The sequence below is a fragment of the Dipodomys spectabilis genome, unplaced genomic scaffold (genome assembly GCF_019054845.1).
Source record: "Dipodomys spectabilis isolate Male_0828 unplaced genomic scaffold, ASM1905484v1 ptg000802l, whole genome shotgun sequence".
In the NCBI taxonomy this organism is placed as follows: Eukaryota; Metazoa; Chordata; class Mammalia; order Rodentia; family Heteromyidae; genus Dipodomys; species Dipodomys spectabilis.
In genome coordinates this window covers 48,395-63,624 of record NW_024871479.1, presented here as the reverse complement: position 1 = coordinate 63,624, position 15,230 = coordinate 48,395, and the positions used below count along the sequence as shown (strand labels likewise).

The window sequence follows — 15,230 nt, the reverse complement described above, 5'->3', positions numbered from 1 at the left end:
AGGGTAAAGACCCCATGCTCCGAAGTGCTGTCCAACCCCTGGAAGCCTTCCCACCAGACCATCACGTCACACCGTGATCCTGACCTCACAGCCTCTAGTATTATGGGAAATACATTCCAGTCGTCCACTCTATGGTTGTTTCCCAGCCTGAACAGGACAAGAGAGGGCATGATTTGGATTTTTTGTCAAGGACATCTATCACCGCATGGTACTGAGAGTGCATCACGGCAGTGCAAACTGGCACTAGGCTCCATGAGCATCTCCCTGGCCGGGTCCAGGGGTGGCTGGTTGTCTTGCCCTTGCTTCCTTCCTCCATCTGTTCTGATTTTTTTTTTTTTTTTTTTGGTCTGTCCTGGGGCTTGAACTCTGGGCCTGGGCGCTGTCCCTCAGCTCAAAGCAAGCATTCTACCACTGGAGCCACAGCGCCACTTCCGGTTTTCTAGTAGTTTATTGGAGATAAGAGTCTCACGACTTTCCTGCCTAGGCTGGCTTTGAACCACGGTCCTCAGATCTCAGCCTCCTGAGAAGCTAGGATGACAGGGATGAGCCACTGGCGCCTGGCTCTGTTCTGAACTTCTTTGTTGAAGCTTTGTAACCGCCAGGGGAGGGGCCTCCTGCCATCCTGTGACCCGAGGAAAGCTGTGGGAGCCAATCACGCTGACACAGGGACAGAAGCAGGGGCAAGTGGGCCTGGGCTGCCTGGGACAGCAAGGTGTTTCCGTGGAGAGCCACAGCCAAGGCCAGACGCCACACCCAGTAGCGGCCCCACAGCCATCTTGTGTCCCTGGAAGCCCCGGCTAGGGCCCGGGAAGCAGTGACTCATGGCCGCCCTATTGGGCCTCAGTTGCACCCCTGTAACGGCCAAGGCTACAGAAGCCATAAAGCAAACTAGAGACTGGGGGGGTGGGGTGGGGTAATCAAGTTTATGAATCTATAAAGCCAGGCGCTGGTGGCTCATGCCTGTAATCCTACTCAGGAGGCTGAAATCTGAGGATCACAGTTCAAGGCCAGCTTGGGGCAGGAAAGTGAACAAGACTTTTTTTGTTTTTTTTCTTCTTATTTTTGGGTCCAGTTGTGGGGCCTGAACTCGAGGCCTGGGCGCTGTCCCTCAGCTCTTCCACTCAAGGCTAGCGCTCTACCACTTGAGCCACAGTGCCACTCCGGCCTTTTTCTTTTTGCTTATGTGGTGCTGAGGAATCGAACTCAGGGCCTCAGGCGTGCAAGGCAAGCGCTCTACCATTGAGCCACCTTCCCGGCCCACTGAACAAGACTTTTATCTCCAAAAAACTACTCAGAAAAAACCAGAAGTGGTAGGGCTGGGAAAGTGGCTCAGTTTTAGAGCGCTTGCCTTGTGTGCATGAGGCTCTGGGTTCGATTCCTCAGCACCACATAAGCAGAAAAAGCTGGAAGTGGTGCTGTGTCTCAAGTGGTAAAGCCTTGAGCTGAAGAGCTGAGGGACAGTGCGCAGGCCCGGAGTTCAGACCCCCAACTGGCAAAAAAAAAAAAACCCAAAAACCAGAAGTGATGCTGTGGCTCAAGTGGTAGAGGCTAACCTTCAACTAAATACCTCAGGGACAGCAATCAGGCCCTGAGTTCAAACCCTAGGACCTGCCCCCCAAAAAGAAAGAAAATCTAGGTGACAGATGAGAGAGGAGGACAGTAATGTGTCCACCCTGGCAGCCCCCATGGCTATCCAAAAATTCCCTACTCACCCTTGGCAGGTGAGAAGTGCTGAGCAGATGTGGTCTGCCAGCCAGCCCTCCAGGACCCCTCCAACAGCTAAAAGTGTGGGTGCAACAGAGGCCCCCCAGCTCCTGTGCCTGACTGATCTCACGCTGATGGTGGACATGCCCACTGCAACCAGTTCTCCCAGGAATTCTGAGAGCCTGACTTGGTGTACACCTCGCTGTCCCTACTTTCTGCTGGAGAACAGCATGGGACCCCAGGGGCTCGGCCCTCCATTAGAGCTGACACACCTCAGGGCTGACTTCTGAAGGCTTCCAACAGTTCCACAGAAACGAAGGGCCAAAGGCCCCTTTTCACATGGCCACAGCACAGTCCTTAGCGTCAGCAGCAAGGCCAGAAGTGAGTCCAGCTGCCTCTGGGGACACCTGGGCCATCTTGGGGGGCAGCATGCATCGCAGGCTTATTTTCTATGGGGAAAGACATGGAATCCAGGTCATGCACTGCATTCATGGCACGTGCTGGGCACCTCACAAGGTGGCAGGAATCTGCCTGAAGCCCCTTCCCAAGCCTCACCGGCTGCCGCAGAGAAAGAGCAGGTTCTGTACAGCAGGGACGGTGGAGTTGGCGTTCTGGCCAGTGACCAGGTGTCGGTCCAGCACAACGTGCACAGCATCAGGTTCACTGGCTGAGGACAGAGCGCACGAGGTTCCCCTGGGCCCACGCCCCCACCTGAGGGCTCAGCAGCCAGCCCCGGCCTGCAGCCTGCAAGCCGTGCTGCTTGGGTGCGGGCCTGGCTGCTCCTTCCCCTCCCTGTCTATAGAGTGGGGTGCGGGCCTGGCCGCTCCTTCCCCTCCCTCTATAGAGTGGGGTGCGGGCCTGGCCGCTCCTTCCCCTCCTTGTCTATATAGTGGGGTGTGGGCCTGGCTGCTCCTTCCCTCCCTGTCTATAGAGTGGGGTGTGGGCCTGGCTGCTCCTTCCCCTCCCTCTATAGAGTGGGGTGCGGGCCTGGCCGCTCCTTCCCCTCCTTGTCTATATAGTGGGGTGTGGGCCTGGCTGCTCCTTCCCTCCCTGTCTATAGAGTGGGGTGTGGGCCTGGCTGCTCCTTCCCCTCCCTCTATAGAGTGGGGTGCGGGCCTGGCTGCTCCTTCCCCTCCTTGTCTATAGAGTGGGGTGTGGGCCTGGCTGCTCCTTCCCCTCCCTCTATAGAGTGGGGTGCGGGCCTGGCTGCTCCCTCCCCTCCCTGTCTATAGTGGGGTGTGGGCCTGACTGCTCCTTCCTCTCCCTCTATATAGTGGGGTGTGGGCCTGGCTGCTCCTTCCCCTCCCTCTATAGAGTGGGGTGCGGGCCTGGCTGCTCCTTCCCCTCCTTGTCTATAGAGTGGGGTGTGGGCCTGGCTGCTCCTTCCCCTCCTTGTCTATATAGTGGGGTGTGGGCCTGGCCGCTCCTTCCCTCCCTGTCTATAGAGTGGGGTGCGGGCCTGGCCGCTCCTTCCCCTCCTTGTCTATAGAGTGGGGTGCGGGCCTGGCCGCTCCTTCCCCTCCTGGTCTATATAGTGGGGTGTGGGCCTGGCTGCTCCTTCCCTCCCTGTCTATATAGTGGGGTGTGGGCCTGGCTGCTCCTTCCCCTCCCTGTCTATAGAGTGGGGTGTGGGCCTGGCTGCTCCTTCCCTCCCTGTCTATAGTGGGGTGTGGGCCTGGCCGCTCCTTCCCCTCCCTGTCTAGACAGAGCCTGGCACCGGTTGGGGCTCACCACTGAAGCCAGCACCAGAGTCCTTCACAAAGTCCTCCACAACCAGGGGCAGGTGGGCGAAGCCAGGGGCTCTGACAAGTTCGTACACGGAGGGCTGTGGGAGGCAGGCCCGAGGCAGGACATCAGCTCTGGCGCTGCAGACCCCTGGCTGTTCTGAAATGCCCTCAGGGATCCCCTGGGCTGGGGAGTCCCACCGCCATGCGGGGAAGAGATGAGAAGGCCAGAGGCATGGTCACTATGGCTACATTTCCCCTAGGATAGCCAGAATGAGCTGGGATAGCAGCTTGGGGGGGGGGAGGAGCCCAAGGGGCTGTGGGCTTTCTCAGGTGCCCCAGGCTGCGCGCTGGGAGCCCTAGCAACTGGGGAAAGCAGGTTGCAGCGCATGACTCTGCTCCTGGCGTCCTGACCAGGGGGTCCTAGCCTGTCCGTGCAGCACTCACCCCTGTCAGGCTGTAACCGGTGAACACCCAGGACCTATCCTCACCAGTGGCACAGCACAGGGCAGCAACACCGTGGCCAATGGCACAGATGGGCTCTGAAAGCAGCAAAGCACCTGAGGAGCCTGGCCTCCGCTTCCCCAGGCATGCCCTGTCCCGTGGCTGGGCCAGCCCACACCCCGAGGGGCTGTGCGGAGACCCAGCCAGTGTGCATGCCAGTCCTTCAGGACCGTGCCACCACAGCCAGCAGGCCAGATGCCTGGTGCTCCAGCAGGACCCCAAACAGCACCTGCTGAGGCCAGCAGGGGCCAGGAGGGAGCCTGAAGAGATGTAAGACAGATGGGAGACAGCCGTACTCTCATGGGTAACCTGTCACCGCTACAGGAGGCGAGGCGAGCTGGCACAGCTGGCCTGAATCCCGCACCGCCTGTGTGGCGTGTTCCTCAGCTCCCCACCATCAGTGCTCAGCCACCCTCGACTCCCACCCAGACACCTGCCCTCCTGCCCGTGCGGCTCCCTGTCACCCACTGTTCTCGGAGCGGAAGTGCTGCAGAATGCGGGCCAGGGACCCACTGCTGGCCAGGTCAGCCAGCGCGCCAGGACAACTGGGGATCAAGAGGGCGTGGTACCGGGCACCTGGGGAGAGATCACAGGCCAGAGGCCCCGCCTCAGTCACGAGACCCTCCAGAGAAATCCGCTGCCCAGAGGGATCACTCACTGTCCTCATGCGGGCTCCAGCAGGCCACCCTGCCGTCTTGTCTCCACCACCCACCTCTCCACGAGGAGCTCAGGAAGCACCGGTCCCCAGACCCAGGCTGTGATGTGGAGACTGGTCTATAGTCCCAGTCCCAGCCCCGTCAGGAATGGATCCCAGCCCACCGTCAATGGATTCCAGCTTGGCAGGGCTGGCATAAGCCTTGAGACGGAAGTCTTGTACCCAGCGTGCATTGCTCTCAGTCACATCCACGAAATCCATGGCCTTTCCCTGTGGGAGCAGAACCCAGAGGCCAAGGATCAACACGTGAACCATCCATGTTCTTAACAACCAGGGAGCCTGGAAACAGGACAGGGGAGCCACCTGACAGAAGCTGTACCCCCTCCCCCCCGGCTGTCACAGTGAGCCAGCCTCCAGTGTGAAGCCCAGGGCAACCACATCTGCTGGCACACCTGTCTCTCTTGGCCCTTGGCCTCCCCACTTACAAAGGTACAGGAACTGTTCTACCCACCTCAAAACACACACAGTCACACGTGTGCAGTTCACCCTTGCTCAGACCTACCTACATCCGCTGCCCGCTGAGGGGTGGCAGTACTCACCCCAGGGGTGGCCACCTGCAAATTGAAGGCAGCACTGGCCAATGTGAAGCAGTGTTGGAAGGACTGGGCCGACACACCTGGAGAAGAGGGTACCTGCTGGCGGTGGGTATACAGGCCTAGCCTCCTCTCACCCCTCGGGCTGCCCCGACACCACAACTCTCCCTTAGAAGCCACCCACCTTCCACAGGCATGCATACACCCTCAGCAGAGCAGGAAGGTAAAGCTTAGAGGCACACACAGACATGTGTGTGCTCTGCCAGTCCTGGCCACTGCCCGGGAAAGACCCACAGCCCTCAAGGCAGGATCTCTCCCAGCCCGGCACCCCGCCCTCAGGCCTCCAGCTGGAATTGGGGGCAAGATCCAGCCTACTTCAAGTGCCATGCACCTGCTCCTGACCCCCCATCCTCACCCCTAGAAGCCTTTCTAAAAGCTAAAGCTCAGCTCACCCACACATAGCAACCCTGAGCAAGGCCACCACGGTGGAGGCGGGGCAGTGGGGAGGGGCAGCTGGAGAACACCAGGTCCTAACACCCATCATGTGCAGGTCCCTTCCCCACAATGGCCTGAGATTCTAGCCTTCAGCTCTCTCCGGTTTCATTCTGTGGAAAGAACCCTTCAGAGAGGAACAAGGCGGGCCTGGTGTGGTTGCAGGCCTGAACCCCCGAAAGGCTGAGGCTCGATCAAGACTTGAGTTCAGCCTGGGCTCCACCAAACCCTGGCTCCACAAAACAGCCTCCCATACCACCCCTCACCCTGGCTGCCCCTTCCCTGGGGCACAGTGGGCCTGGTACTCATGCTAAGATGCGGGGGCCCGTCCCTGGACCTGTGGTGACCGGCTACTGGAATCCACATTCAGACACAGTGGCCCTGCATGTGAGCTGCGGGGGGCCCCCACCCCTCAGCAGTGGCTAGGCCCCCCAGGCCCGCAGGGGACCCCACCCCTCCGCTTCCCCATGGCCCTGTCCCCCCTCCCAGCAGGCCACCCTGCCCTACCCTCCCCCCCCATGCGGGCCCCAGCTCAGCCAGCACGGGAGGACCAACTTTGTGGCACACGCCCCGAAAGAGCCCGAGAAAGGGGCGCCCCCTGCTTCACCCAAGCAGAGATCGGCGGGGTGACCCTGACCCCAGACCGGGGTGCAGTTCTACTGCGGGCTTCCGCCCCGCACCAGGCCCCCCCCTCTCAGCCGAGCTCCGAACAACGGCGGGAGAGCGGCCACGTCTGCTCCGCGCGGGGCTCTCCCCGTGGGAGCCCCCGGCGGTGCCCTTCCCGGAGGCCGGGCCCACGCTGGGCGTCCGGGAACCTGCGAGTCGCTGGCAGCCGCCAGACCCCTGTGCCCAGACCCCTTCCCCCGCGCCCAGACCCCTTCCCCCGCGCCCAGACCCCCGCGCCCAGGCCCCTTCCCCCACGCCCAGGCCCCTACCCCCGCGCCCAGACCCCTACCCCCGCGCCCAGACCCCTACCCCCGCGCCCAGACCCCTACCCCCACGCCCAGGCCCTTACCCCCGCGCCCAGGCCCCTACCCCCGCGCCCAGACCCCTACCCCCGCGCCCAGGCCCCTACCCCCCGCGCCCAGGCCCCTTCCCCCGCGCCCAGGCCCCTACCCCCGCGCCCAGACCCCTACCCCCGCGCCCAGACCCCCGCGCCCAGGCCCCTTCCCCCGCGCCCAGGCCCCTACCCCCGCGCCCAGGCCCCTTCCCCCCGCGCCCAGGCCCCTTCCCCCGCGCCCAGGCCCCTACCCCCGCGCCCAGGCCCCTACCCCCGCGCCCAGACCCCCGCGCCCAGACCCCTACCCCCGCGCCCAGACCCCTACCCCCGCGCCCAGACCCCCGTGCCCAGGCCCCTTCCCCCGCGCCCAGACCCCCGCGCCCAGGCCCCTACCCCCGCGCCCAGGCCCCTACCCCCGCGCCCAGATCCCTACCCCCGCGCCCAGGCCCCTTCCCCCGCGCCCAGGCCCCTACCCCCGCGCCCAGTTCCCTACCCCCGCGCCCAGGCCCCTTCCCCCGCGCCCAGACCCCCGCGCCCAGGCCCCTTCCCCCGCGCCCAGGCCCCTACCCCCGCGCCCAGACCCCCGCGCCCAGGCCCCTTCCCCCGCGCCCAGACCCCCCCGCCCCCGCGCCCGGGCCCCTACCCCCGCGCCCAGGCCCCTTCCCCCGCGCCCAGGCCCCTACCCCCGCGCCCAGTTCCCTACCCCCGCGCCCAGGCCCCTTCCCCCGCGCCCAGACCCCCGCGCCCAGGCCCCTTCCCCCGCGCCCGGGCCCCTACCCCCGCGCCCAGGCCCCCGCGCCCAGGCCCCTTCCCCCGCGCCCAGACCCCCCCCGCCCCCGCGCCCGGGCCCCCGCGCCCAGGCCCCTTCCCCCGCCCCCGCGCCCAGGCCCCTTCCCCCGCGCCCAGACCCCCCCCCCCGCCCCCGCGCCCAGGCCCCTTCCCCCGCGCCCAGACCCCCCCCGCCCCCGCGCCCAGACCCCCCCCCCGCCCCCGCGCCCAGACCCCCCCCCCCGCCCCCGCGCCCAGACCCCCCCCCCCGCCCCCGCGCCCAGGCCCCTTCCCCCGCGCCCAGACCCCCCCCCGCCCCCGCGCCCAGACCCCCGCGCCCAGACCCCCGCGCCCAGGCCCCTACCCCCGCGCCCAGACCCCCCCCGCCCCCGCGCCCGGGCCCCTTCCCCCGCGCCCAGACCCCTACCCCCGCGCCCAGACCCCCCCCCGCCCCCGCGCCCAGACCCCTACCCCCGCGCCCAGACCCCCCCCGCCCCCGCGCCCAGACCCCCGCGCCCAGACCCCCGCGCCCAGGCCCCTTCCCCCGCGCCCAGACCCCCCCGCCCCCGCGCCCGGGCCCCTTCCCCCGCGCCCAGACCCCTACCCCCGCGCCCAGACCCCCCCCCCGCCCCCGCGCCCAGACCCCTACCCCCGCGCCCAGACCCCCCCCGCCCCCGCGCCCAGACCCCCGCGCCCAGACCCCCGCGCCCAGGCCCCTTCCCCCGCGCCCAGACCCCCCCGCCCCCGCGCCCGGGCCCCTTCCCCCGCGCCCAGACCCCTACCCCCGCGCCCAGACCCCCCCCGCCCCCGCGCCCAGACCCCTACCCCCGCGCCCAGACCCCTACCCCCGCGCCCGGGCCCCCCCGCCCCCGCGCCCAGACCCCTACCCCCGCGCCCGGGCCCCCGCGCCGGCCGCCCCCGCGCCCAGGCCCCGCCGCGGCGTCCCGCCGCCTTACCCTCGGCGGCGCCGCTGGCCACGAGGAGGCAGGCGGGACGAGTGGTCTGCCGCTCGGACGCCATGGCCGCGCGGACGTCGCGCGCAGCTGGGAGAAGCGGGGCGGGGCGGGGCGCGGCGGGTCACGTGCCCGCCGTCCGGGGCGGGGCCGAGGCGGAGCGCATGCGCCTCGGGAGCGCGGCCCGCGGCGCGCCGCCCGGGACGCCTGAGGTGAGGCGGAGGCCGCGGGGCGCGGGCCCGGCCGGGCTCGGGGAGCCGGCGGTGGAGGTCAGTGGGCGGCGGAGGAACATGCCGGGGCTCACGCCGGTCGTGCCGGCCCCTCGGGAGGCTGAGCCCGGGCCGAAACGGCCCTGAGACCCGGTCTAACAAGCCGCTCCGAGAAGCCGGCCGGGCCCAGAGCCACCGGGCGCCGGCGGGCCGAGTCCGGGCCCAGAGCCACCGGGCGCCGGCCGAGCTCCGGGCCAGAGCCACCGGGCGCCGGCCGAGCTCCGGGCCAGAGCCACCGGGCGCCGGCCGAGCTCCGGGCCAGAGCCACCGGACGCCGGCCGAGCTCCGGGCCAGAGCCACCGGGCGCCGGCCGAGCTGCGAGCCAGAGCCACCGGGCGCCGGCCGAGCTCCGGGCCAGAGCCACCGGGCGCCGGCGGGCCGAGCTCCGAGCCAGAGCCACCGGGCGCCGGCGGGCCGAGCTCCGAGCCAGAGCCACCGGGCGCCGGCGGGCCGAGCTCCGGGCCAGAGCCACCGGGCGCCGGCGGGCCGAGCTCCGGGCCAGAGCCACCGGGCGCCGGCGGGCCGAGCTCCGGGCCAGAGCCACCGGGCGCCGGCCGAGCTCCGGGCCAGAGCCACCGGACGCCGGCCGAGCTCCGAGCCAGAGCCACCGGACGCCGGCCGAGCTCCGGGCCAGAGCCACCGGGCGCCGGCCGAGCTCCGAGCCAGAGCCACCGGGCGCCGGCCGAGCTCCGGGCCAGAGCCACCGGGCGCCGGCGGGCCGAGCTCCGAGCCAGAGCCACCGGGCGCCGGCCGAGCTCCGAGCCAGAGCCACCGGGCGCCGGCCGAGCTCCGGGCCAGAGCCACCGGGCGCCGGCCGAGCTCCGGGCCAGAGCCACCGGGCGCCGGCGGGCCGAGCTCCGAGCCAGAGCCACCGGGCGCCGGCCGAGCTCCGAGCCAGAGCCACCGGGCGCCGGCCGAGCTCCGGGCCAGAGCCACCGGGCGCCGGCCGAGCTCCGAGCCAGAGCCACCGGGCGCCGGCGGGCCGAGCTCCGGGCCAGAGCCACCGGGCGCCGGCGGGCCGAGCTCCGGGCCAGAGCCACCGGGCGCCGGCGGGCCGAGCTCCGGGCCAGAGCCACCGGGCGCCGGCCGAGCTCCGGGCCAGAGCCACCGGACGCCGGCCGAGCTCCGAGCCAGAGCCACCGGACGCCGGCCGAGCTCCGGGCCAGAGCCACCGGGCGCCGGCCGAGCTCCGAGCCAGAGCCACCGGGCGCCGGCCGAGCTCCGGGCCAGAGCCACCGGGCGCCGGCGGGCCGAGCTCCGAGCCAGAGCCACCGGGCGCCGGCCGAGCTCCGAGCCAGAGCCACCGGGCGCCGGCCGAGCTCCGGGCCAGAGCCACCGGGCGCCGGCCGAGCTCCGGGCCAGAGCCACCGGGCGCCGGCGGGCCGAGCTCCGAGCCAGAGCCACCGGGCGCCGGCCGAGCTCCGGGCCAGAGCCACCGGGCGCCGGCGGGCCGAGCTCCGAGCCAGAGCCACCGGGCGCCGGCGGGCCGAGCTCCGGGCCAGAGCCACCGGGCGCCGGCGGGCCGAGCTCCGGGCCAGAGCCACCGGGCGCCGGCCGAGCTCCGAGCCAGAGCCACCGGGCGCCGGCGGGCCGAGCTCCGGGCCAGAGCCACCGGGCGCCGGCCGAGCTCCGGGCCAGAGCCACCGGGCGCCGGCCGAGCTCCGAGCCAGAGCCACCGGGCGCCGGCGGGCCGAGCTCCGAGCCAGAGCCACCGGGCGCCGGCCGAGCTCCGGGCCAGAGCCACCGGGCGCCGGCGGGCCGAGCTCCGAGCCAGAGCCACCGGGCGCCGGCCGAGCTCCGAGCCAGAGCCACCGGGCGCCGGCCGAGCTCCGAGCCAGAGCCACCGGGCGCCGGCCGAGCTCCGGGCCAGAGCCACCGGGCGCCGGCCGAGCTCCGGGCCAGAGCCACCGGGCGCCGGCGGGCCGAGCTCCGAGCCAGAGCCACCGGGCGCCGGCCGAGCTCCGGGCCAGAGCCACCGGGCGCCGGCGGGCCGAGCTCCGAGCCAGAGCCACCGGGCGCCGGCGGGCCGAGCTCCGGGCCAGAGCCACCGGGCGCCGGCCGAGCTCCGGGCCAGAGCCACCGGGCGCCGGCCGAGCTCCGAGCCAGAGCCACCGGGCGCCGGCGGGCCGAGCTCCGAGCCAGAGCCACCGGGCGCCGGCGGGCCGAGCTCCGGGCCAGAGCCACCGGGCGCCGGCGGGCCGAGCTCCGGGCCAGAGCCACCGGGCGCCGGCCGAGCTCCGAGCCAGAGCCACCGGGCGCCGGCCGAGCTCCGGGCCAGAGCCACCGGGCGCCGGCGGGCCGAGCTCCGAGCCAGAGCCACCGGGCGCCGGCCGAGCTCCGAGCCAGAGCCACCGGGCGCCGGCGGGCCGAGCTCCGGGCCAGAGCCACCGGGCGCCGGCGGGCCGAGCTCCGGGCCAGAGCCACCGGGCGCCGGCCGAGCTCCGGGCCAGAGCCACCGGGCGCCGGCGGGCCGAGTCCGGGCCAGAGCCACCGAGCCGAGCGGAGAGTGCCGGCTGGCCCGGGGCTGTCCAGCCTGGAGAGAGCGCTGGGGGGCTGGGAGGGGGCCCAGCGGTGGAGCGCTAGCCTGGCATGCCTTGGGCCCTGGGTTCGATGCCTCAGCCTCACACACGCAGGAAAAGCCCCGAGTGGCGCTGGCCCTGAGCTGAAGAGCTGAGGGATGGTGCCCAGGCCGAGTTCCAGACCCACGACCGACCAGAAAACAATGCCCAGTAGGAAATGATGACACATAGGTGAGGTCCCGGAAGGTCGTACGTCCCCTGGTACTCAGCCCGCAAGGACCCCAGGGAGGGATCTGTACAGAAGAGAAGGAGCTGCCCGCTGCAACCTCTGGATGTGTCTGTGTACGGGACACCATGGGAGACTTGGCAGTACCAACATTAAAGTCTCTCCTGTGCTGCACCTCTGGCCTCCAGGTCCATTCTTTGAGGTGGAACACCGACACGTGTCTCTCATGGAAGAGACCTCTCAGAGCAGCCTCAGCAGGACTGCTCAGAGACACTCCGCTAAAGTCACTTGGGTTTTGATATGCTCCAGGAAGAGTTTGGGTGTTATTTCCTGTAATAGTTCTATTATGGGATGTTGAGTTCAGAGGATGTTGGGGTCACAGCTGCAGTTGAACTGTCCAGGAGGGTCCTCATTGATCACCTAAAAGGCAGGCATCTTTAAAGCTTGGGCTAGAGGGAGGAAGGGAGGGCCATGCAGGTGGGGAACAGGGTAAGCCAGGCCTGGACCACTGGCCTCCAGTACAGCTGTCCTGCCAGCCTCTGCTCCGTGGAGCGCGTTTGCCCTGACTGGGAACAGCTGAGTAGTGAGGTCAAGCACAGGGGCTTCCCTGGGTACGCTCCACCCCACAATCCCTGGCTTCTGGAAACCCACACTGGGTTCCCAGTGTGGGACATAAGCACTGTGTCAGAAGCCTCTGCCTGTGGCAGGGGCAGTGCCTCCCCCCAGCTGCAGTGTGGAGGGAGCTGAGGGTTCCCATGCGGCCTGGGAAAGGGAGAGTCCTGCCAGGAGCTCCGGGCCCCAAACCCAGCAGGTGAGTGTGCTTGAGACCTGCACACCTGAGGCCAGGCCACAAGCTGTGCCTTGCCGCAGGCAAAGCATCCTAGGTCTGTAGAAGGTCCTGTCCCTGGATGGGTGCTAGGTGTCAAGTCTTGGTGCTGGAGGAACCAGGTGGCAACTGGAACCAAAGGCCCACCTACTTTCGGAGCCCTCCCCTCTGTGGGTGGCCCTCTACCCCACTCACATCCTGGGTTACGCCAGATTGCTCTCTGCTCCAAGAAGAAAGCCAAGGTTCTGGCCCTGACACCAGTACCAAAGCCGGTGTGTCAGCCTGCACGTGGGTGGTGGGGTGCAGCCTGTTGCATGCTTGAGGCCCCGTGCTTGCAAGGTGACCCGCATACCTCTGGGACCACGACCCTGGACCATGTCACCACGAATGGCATGTTTGTGAGTTGCCCTTTGGCTCCTTCGTGTGCAGGTCTGTGCAGGCTCTCAGACTCACGTGGAACTTGGCAGTGAGGCCTTGTGGGCCAGCTATGACAAAAGGGGTAGGGGCAGGCCAGGACCTGAGCCGGCCAGGCATCGTGAAGGTCCAGGGGCAGCAGTGGGCCACGCCTACATGATTGGTCTTCTGCAGTCAGTGGGAGCCTGACTCACAAGTCAACTGACCTGCATCTGTTTCAGGTTGCCTGGGGTGGGGATCCTGACTGGACGCATGTTTGTGCACCCAGTACCTTCCTGTTCATAGGCTGAGCCCTGCTCCCACGCCGCATGGAGTAGCAGCCCTAGAACTGATAACTGGGCTCGGTGGCAGGTCATGCCTACTCCTGGGGAAGAGTGGGCAGGTAACTCAGGGAGCCACGAACTGGACAAGTCTGTATCAGCAGCAGCCAGTCAGATACGAGTGCTGTCCCCTGGGAAGGACTCAAGGCCCATCCTGAGGGCTGTCCACAGTGGCCTGTGCTGTGGACCCTCTCCCTGCCACCTGAGCCACATCTCCACTCCCAGCTTTTGGCTATTTAGTTGGAGGGAAGAATCGCTCTACCTGGGTTGGCTTTGAACCTTGATCCTCCTGAGTAGCTAGGATTGTGGGCATGTGTCACCAGCACTCATCTGTACTGTTGCAGTTCTAAATCTAAATGTGCTTTCACGGAGCCTAGTAAATAAAGGTAGTAGAATGGGGGGGACGCCCGCAGCCAGGGCCTCAGACGCGCGGTCAGGAGGGTACTGCCTCAATCCATCTCAAGTCGAGTGTTGGAAAGTCTTTGTTTTAAGGTGAAGCCATGGGAGGGACAGATTGAAAGGGGGCCTGCCTGGGGTCAGGGAGCAGGTGGGTGACATGTCCCCAGCACCCGTGGCCAGGGGGCTAGGAGATGCATGCGGGCGGCATTTCCTTCCTGGGAGAGCCGAGCTCAGCAAAGTGGCCTCTTGACTTGTGGAAGAGCAGCCGGTGCTGGTGGTGATCAAGGAGAGATGGAGGGGTGGTTTGGGCAGGTGTGTGGAGTCTCTTGGGGAACTTTTGCTCTGTGGAGGTGCTCTGCGGTTGCTTGGGCTTGTGGTGTGGGCAGGCTACTGCTTGCGGAGGCCAAGCACACAGAGGCTGGGGAGAGAAAGCTGTGTTCCCTCCTGCCAGCTTTTGGAGGCCTGGGAGGAGGAGGTGGGCAAACTCCCACCCGCCAGCCTCAGGTCCCCTGGGTAGCAGAGCCCAAAAGGTCCTTCCAGGGCTGCACAGTTGGGCTCCCTGAAGACAGCCTCACCCCAGTCCTGCCCACTAGATGCCAAGGAGGTGACCAGAGGAAGACCTCCCTGAGAGCCATGAACGCGCAGCCTGAGGAGCAAGCCTCCTGCCGCAGGACCCTGTGGCCAGCAGCGCAGGCCTGGGGCTTCTCTTGCAGTGTTTATCTGAGGTCAGGTCCCCCAGGAATGCCAGAGGATTATCTGGGATGTAGGTTCTGGTGAGGCTGTGGGCAGGGCCCACCAGGATCAGGGGAGGGTTGGTGGGCAGGACCCACCAGGAGGACTTGTGTCTTCCCGCCTCTTCCCCGTGCAGCCCAGGGTATGGATCTGTTGTCCCCAACCATGGTTCAGTAGAAGTTCCTGTCCCTTTCCCGTTGCATGCAGGTGAGGATGCCAGCCCAGCCTTTAGACAACAGAGTTTATTTCAGACTCCACTCAGGCCCAGGCTCCTGCGGCCAGTGGCCAGGTGAGGGCAGTGTTCCCACCTTCCGGAAGCTGCCCGCTGCCACCACACCAGGGGGCGAGCTGGAACCTGACACGGAGGGGCTGCCGGGCCGGTTTTCCTGCAGGCAGTGGGTGGTGGTCACCCACAAGCAGTTCTATCTACCTGTGTTATTGCATTTATACGCTGTAGACTCAGGGTGCGAGGTGCAGGCAGGAGGGGGAGTCTGTTGGGTGTCGGGCAGGCGCAGCTGTGGGGTGCGGTCCTCCGTGTCCCCCTGCCTCCCAGGCTGTCCGTCACAGCACAGCTCCTGATCTAGGCAGGAAGGATGCCAGTCCCAGTAACAGGAGTTTCCCCAACATGGGAGGAAAGGCTAACTTTAGGGGAGGGTCCTTTCCCAAAACCAGCTCTTCGGCTCTGACTTTCCCACCTAGCCAGGGCACAGAGGGCAGGAAGAGGGAGCTCTACTGATGGGACTGCCCGCATCAGGTCAGTGGCCGGCATCAGCCCGGACAGCTCCCTGTGGCGGGGAAGGGCAGAGGTGGGGAAAGCTGGATGGCCACGCCTTCTCTACCCACGTGGCTGGCCCGCCCGCCAGCGCCCATCTAGACAGACAGGGTGTGGGGACTGCACACAGGGTCTGTCCCTTTGCGTTCTCAGCTGCCCGACCTGGGTGGAGACCTCCGTTTGTATCAGCTCCTCCTGCCCTCCCTAGAGCCGAGGGTCCTGCTACCCCCGGCGAGAGGGCGCGTTCCCGGGACAGCAGAGGGGCTCTCTGCCCTCTGTGGGGGGGGGCATATATATGTGTTTACCTATGTATCTATGATGGATGTGTGTGTGTAGATAGGTCTGTATGGACTCGCATGC

General features: G+C 67.6%; 2 protein-coding genes across 3 annotated transcripts; one reads left to right on the top strand and one right to left on the bottom strand.

Moving 5' to 3' along the window:
* Nucleotides 1-1,879: 1,879 nt before the first annotated feature.
* Nucleotides 1,880-8,489, bottom strand: Gatd1 (glutamine amidotransferase class 1 domain containing 1). Of its 2 annotated transcripts, XM_042673343.1 has the most exons (8): nt 8,397-8,489; nt 5,187-5,263; nt 4,752-4,857; nt 4,401-4,508; nt 3,876-3,970; nt 3,436-3,529; nt 2,260-2,371; nt 1,880-2,153 (listed from the first exon to the last, which is right to left on the bottom strand). In XM_042673343.1, the coding sequence occupies exons 1-8, from the start codon at nt 8,458-8,460 to the stop codon at nt 2,147-2,149; spliced, it is 663 nt and encodes a 220-aa protein (XP_042529277.1). In that variant the 5' UTR covers nt 8,461-8,489; the 3' UTR covers nt 1,880-2,146. The 2 variants fall into 2 exon arrangements, with proteins under 2 accessions (XP_042529277.1, XP_042529279.1); XM_042673345.1 differs by lacking the exon at nt 1,880-2,153 and having other exon boundaries at nt 2,256-2,371.
* On the top strand, nt 8,459-12,836 carry LOC122102574 (basic proline-rich protein-like). Its single transcript, XM_042673325.1, has 4 exons — nt 8,459-8,662; nt 8,766-11,168; nt 12,446-12,505; nt 12,663-12,836. The coding sequence occupies exons 1-4, from the start codon at nt 8,459-8,461 to the stop codon at nt 12,834-12,836; spliced, it is 2,841 nt and encodes a 946-aa protein (XP_042529259.1).
* Nucleotides 12,837-15,230: the final 2,394 nt, after the last annotated feature.

What these genes read in the sequence shown, in the direction of transcription:
- Gatd1 (XM_042673343.1), bottom strand. Translation starts at nt 8,460, where the DNA reads ATGGCGTCCGAGCGGCAGACCACTCGTCCCGCCTGCCTCCTCGTGGCC. An exon ending in GGCCAGCGGCGCCGCCGAGG is followed by an intron (nt 5,264 to 8,396) that starts GTAAGGCGGCGG and finishes CCTCTTCTCCAG; the next exon opens with GTGTGTCGGCCCAGTCCTTC. An exon ending in GCACTTCCGCTCCGAGAACA is followed by an intron (nt 3,971 to 4,400) that starts GTGGGTGACAGG and finishes TGCTGCTTTCAG; the next exon opens with AGCCCATCTGTGCCATTGGC.
- LOC122102574 (XM_042673325.1), top strand. Translation starts at nt 8,459, where the DNA reads ATGGCCGCGCGGACGTCGCGCGCAGCTGGGAGAAGCGGGGCGGGGCGG. An exon ending in TCGGGGAGCCGGCGGTGGAG is followed by an intron (nt 8,663 to 8,765) that starts GTCAGTGGGCGG and finishes CGGTCTAACAAG; the next exon opens with CCGCTCCGAGAAGCCGGCCG. An exon ending in GCCACCGAGCCGAGCGGAGA is followed by an intron (nt 11,169 to 12,445) that starts GTGCCGGCTGGC and finishes GGGTTACGCCAG; the next exon opens with ATTGCTCTCTGCTCCAAGAA.